General features: G+C 33.8%; 2 protein-coding genes across 2 annotated transcripts; one reads left to right on the top strand and one right to left on the bottom strand.

Annotated features, from left to right (window-relative positions):
* The first annotated feature begins 365 nt into the window (after positions 1-365).
* LOC132720560 (THAP domain-containing protein 6-like) lies at positions 366-1,923 on the top strand. The gene is made up of 2 exons (XM_060704718.1): positions 366-778; positions 994-1,923. Exons 1-2 carry the CDS (start codon positions 577-579, stop codon positions 1,197-1,199), a joined length of 408 nt encoding a protein of 135 aa, XP_060560701.1. The 5' UTR covers positions 366-576; the 3' UTR covers positions 1,200-1,923.
* Positions 1,924-3,238: 1,315 nt separating this feature from the next.
* On the bottom strand, positions 3,239-4,295 carry LOC132720565 (uncharacterized). Its single transcript, XM_060704722.1, has 2 exons — positions 4,180-4,295; positions 3,239-3,830 (listed from the first exon to the last, which is right to left on the bottom strand). The coding sequence occupies exons 1-2, from the start codon at positions 4,293-4,295 to the stop codon at positions 3,239-3,241; spliced, it is 708 nt and encodes a 235-aa protein (XP_060560705.1).
* Positions 4,296-4,709: the final 414 nt, after the last annotated feature.

Raw genomic sequence — 4,709 nt, 5'->3', positions numbered from 1 at the left:
TTCTGCAGGCACAACGTGGTCAGTGGAAATTTACAGAAATGAGTATTAAGGTTAAAGGTCATATGAATATAAAATAACTCAATATCATTACATTTCCCTCTTTTTAAATACATAGCTGAATGGTATCCACATGTTAATAAAATCATAAAGGAATATGGTTCAGTTTAAAAATAACGTTAGAATAAAACATGTTTAAATATCAATTAAGTAATCAGTTTATATAAACAAATATATGTTTATCAAACAATGTATGTGTTTATTCCAGTTTATATATTTTTTTCTTTATAGTTTAATTTTTTGTTTGTGATGTTTTCTTATTAGTAAACACTCAGTATTTTTTTTGTCAATTGTCAGTATTTTTTTCCAATGGGGGCAATAAGCTGCTTTTCTCTACAGCGGAAGTAGTATTTAGAGGGCATAGTAAATTCTCTCTGCTGACCGCTTATCAGTGTTTACAACATAGGTTTATATAGCTTTTCAATGCTAAATTCCAAGGTTGATTTGTGTATTTGGTTAATGAATGTGCTTTGTTGATATTATTCTAGAGGTGAATGTTTTATAACATACAATCTGAAAATGGTGCAGTATTGCTGTGTACCTTTATGTAAGAGCTTTGGTGGATTGCATTTTCCAAAAGACAAAGTTTTAAGAGACAAGTGGAGAGTTGCAGTAAAGAAGGCTGTATCAGGAAATAAGACAAAGTTATGGGAACCATCAAAGCATGATGTTGTGTGTCATAAACATTTTCTACCAGAGGATTATACAACAACTGCAGAAGGTAATTAAACATTGGTGTTGATAATATACTTGTATTTCTATATATGTTGTGGTGCGTTGGTAATAAGAACATGTAGTACACGTGCATGTACTATAACATATAATGTACAATGTAAGTAATATTTTATTAAAATAAATCAGTATATTTTAGTTGAATAGTGTGAGTAAATCTTTCTATGATTTATACTATGTATATATAACAATTTTATCTTTCAGGGAAACGAAAAAGGCTGATAAGAGGTGCAGTGCCATCAGTGTTTCATGAACGCATGACAAAGACCCCTGTAGCCAAATATGAAGCTGATTTGAACAGGAAGAAAAGATATGAAAAACGTACTTCAACATGTACACGCTCAAGCATACCTGTGTCCACCTTAGTGACCCAGATATATCCAATTTATGCAATGAGATTGAAATTATAACAGAAAATAAAATAGCAACCATTGCCAGTGATAGTGATCAATTTGCAAGTACCCAAGTACAATGTGAAATATTAACTGACAAAAGTGGACAATATTCAATAGAAAATTATAAAGACAAACCTAATGCAGTCAAATATTATACTGGATTTGATGACTATGGCCATTTCATGATGTTTTTGCATGTGTTAGGACCAGCTGTAAACCATTTAAATTATAAGTGTCAAAAGATAGAACCAAAAAACCAATTGTTTTTAACATTAATGAAACTTCGTCTAAATAAGGAAGACTATGAACTTAGCCTATTTTTCTGTGTGAGTCAACGACTATTTCGAAGGTGATTGAAACATGGATAAACTTTATGTATTGTCAACTAAAGGAAATAAATACATGGCCTACAAGAGATATTATTACACAATATATGCCCGAGGATTTTAAGAGGAAACATTCAACAACACGTGTCATCCTTGATGCAACAGAGGTCCCAATACAGAAACCATCAAATGTTTCAGCTCAAAGCTCGACGTTTTCATCATATAAACATAAAAATACCCTCAAAACTATGATTGGTGTTTCACCAAGAGGTTTAGTTACATTTGTCAGTGATTCTTATGCCGGAACAGCTAGCGACAGACAAATAATAGAGCGTTCAGATCTTTGTAAGAAAGACCTTTTTAATAAAAAAGACAGCATTATGGCAGACCGGGGGATAATGGTGCAAGATTTTCTTGCAAATAAGGATGTAAAGGTCAATACACCTACTATGCTGGCAGGAAAATCACAAGCTTGAACCAGGACAGTCGTGAAGGACAGACGCATTGCGTCCAAACGTATACATGTTGAAAGAGTCATTGGTCTTGCGAAAAACTTTAAAATACTAAGTTCTGAACTTCCAATGTCAAAAGTTAATCTGGGTTCAAAGAATAGCATTTATATGCTTCAAAATTACCAATTTTCACCGCTGTTATTGTTGGAAGGTTAGCATGAATATACTTAGAATATAATAATATTAAATTCTAAATAAAATTAAGACAAAATCAATACAATCTTTGTTTATTTTTCTATTCATTCACTCGATCAAATAATTATTTTTTATACATTAACATTTACACTGTCTACTCATTTCTCTGCAATGGCATCCTTTTCAAATCATGTATAGATGTTGATTTGTTTTCTTTCACACTGATTATAGTTGAGCAGCTATATATTTACGAAGATACTTTTCATAGAAGACTTCAAGTTTTGGTAACAGACTATGCTCACAGTATTCTTTGTCAATCATTATCTTTCTGATGAGAATGTCTTTGAATGTGTAAACAATGAAATAACACCATTGTCTTTTGCATATATACAGTTGTCCTTGAACTTGATAATAGTAATTGCTTGTTTGCTTTAATTCTATCTCCCCATCTCGATACTCTAAATATGGGAATAATTTTCCTGGTGCTATCATATTATCTCTTCGGTGTATGGACATTTTATCTCAACTAAGGCATCACTACCTATGAGACCATCAGGCGATTGCTGCTATATATGGTCTTTCATTGAAAAATAAATAGACCACACTCTGAACGTTCAATCCTGATTTTGATTGGAACACTTTTAATCCCTTTGATTCATACTGTTTTCCATGAATTATTGCTTTATTGCAAAGTCTTGATGTCTTCATGAAAGAGTTTACATAGTTTATTCATGTTCCTTCGTGCTGTAAGCTTACATACCTCACCAAAACGAGAAGCTGGTTATCCTCCACAATCTTTCTTCCTTCCATCTCTTACAGTCTGCTTGTTTTCGCGTTTTCTTTTCCAACTCTTTAATGGTGCTATCTGAGCATACATAGGAATTGTCAACCCAGTGTTCTGTGACAGGTAGATCCAAGTAATTATGATCATTTGCAGCTGCTTGCAAATCAGCCCTTTCCCACATATACTTCATTGTAATGTCCTTTGATGTGTGTTGCACAGTAATTCAAAACTGTACTCCTTACATGATCTTCATAGCCTTCAATATTTCGATATTCCGGTGGCCTTGGGTCCGTCAGCTTACATTTTCTTGGGGTTTGGGATGTCTTTTGCTTTTACAGGTGTTCCAGCATATTGTTTTCTTGGGCTTATGGAAAGTTTGTAACATTTCTGTGCAGACTGTTGAACTTTTGGGTCAGATCCGCTTTGTACAAAATCATGCAACATATAAAGCACAGCTGCTATGTGCTTGCACGTGCCATGCGGACCCTTGCCAGATGGACATTCACAGTGACTGTTTAGTACTTCACCATTATCTTTGTCTATCCTAATTTTGTAGTTGTACGTTAGTTTTTTACGCATAGCAGCTCCAACAAATCCAGTGAAAAATATGGATGGTGTTTTTACATTAATACTGCAGGCATATATCTTTTGACTCTCATACATTTTTTTACCTTTTTGTAGAGCTTTAAGATCTGAGATCTGTTCGTTGTCATCTGCCATCCTGTATTTAAAGTATCCATCTATTTGCTCTTTTGTTAGTTTAGGCAGATGGATTTGATGTTCAAGTTGTAATTGGTGAAATCCATCACCCGGCCAGTCTGGATCTAGAGGTTCTGGTAAAATCACTACTTCTCCTCGAAAATCTTGATTTCTATCATATGCCTCTAGTCTGTAAAATACAAAATCATTTATCATAATGTTAACAATATGTATGTGCAGGTGAAAGTGTGAAAGTGCATTTCTTCCATTACATTATAAAACCCTAAATGAATCTGGATATTACAGATAAACAAATACACATCTCAGTAGTAGATGTAATAAAAGGCAGATAGGTATGAATAAATCTTATCAGTTACTCTTATCTAGACACCTTGGGCAGTACAATTCTAAGTAATGTATACTGTATCTAAGCATCTACCTTCCTGACTGACCTATATAATACATGCATAAGAATAATGAATAATGACTGTTGGTGTGTAAAATATAGCAGTTTTAATGAGTTTAAAGCAGTATATTACCTTTCTATTAGATCCTCCTTTCTACCATGAATAACAGCACCTCTTTTTGTAAGTTCTTTTTTCAGATTTACGACACTCCATCCATAATAATGAGATTTCTTTGTTCCTGAATCCATGTTAACTTTACAGTTTATCTATCATGTGTATTAACGAAGTGAACAGAGAGAGTATTTTTATGCCCTCTATTTTCAAGGGAAACAATACTGGTCAGTCTGAGAGAACTCTATCTTTATTGCCCCCATTGTTCACCATGTTCTCATTATAATATCGTTTGTTCAATTTCACTTCCCTGCCTGATCGTGTGTGATAATAGTGGTCAATTGGGCTTGGCTTATGGGAGGTCAGTGAGTGGTCAGCATCATGTGATTCTGAATTTTTTCCATTAATTGAGGGAGTTATAGGGTTATTAGCCAAAATGTTGGGGGAAAATTCCTGAATTTCTGGGAAAGTTTCTTCAGTTTTATTAAGCATTCGCCTATTTCTGCAGTAAATGCCACCTGCATGAGTTATTACAGAGTAGGATCGGTCAT

Source organism: Ruditapes philippinarum, unplaced genomic scaffold (genome assembly GCF_026571515.1).
Source record: "Ruditapes philippinarum isolate M1 unplaced genomic scaffold, ASM2657151v2 ctg366_1_1_1_1, whole genome shotgun sequence".
NCBI classification, from domain to species: Eukaryota; Metazoa; Mollusca; class Bivalvia; order Venerida; family Veneridae; genus Ruditapes; species Ruditapes philippinarum.
Note: the sequence above shows the minus strand (reverse complement) of the source record. Positions and strands in the feature narration are given on the sequence as shown.

Excerpts from the sequence above, each read along its gene's own strand:
- LOC132720560 (XM_060704718.1), top strand. The coding sequence starts at position 577 with ATGGTGCAGTATTGCTGTGTACCTTTATGTAAGAGCTTTGGTGGATTG. Across the intron at positions 779-993 it reads TTATACAACAACTGCAGAAG|GGAAACGAAAAAGGCTGATA; the intron begins GTAATTAAACAT and ends TTTATCTTTCAG.
- LOC132720565 (XM_060704722.1), bottom strand. The coding sequence starts at position 4,295 with ATGGATTCAGGAACAAAGAAATCTCATTATTATGGATGGAGTGTCGTA. Across the intron at positions 3,831-4,179 it reads AAGGAGGATCTAATAGAAAG|ACTAGAGGCATATGATAGAA; the intron begins GTAATATACTGC and ends TGTATTTTACAG.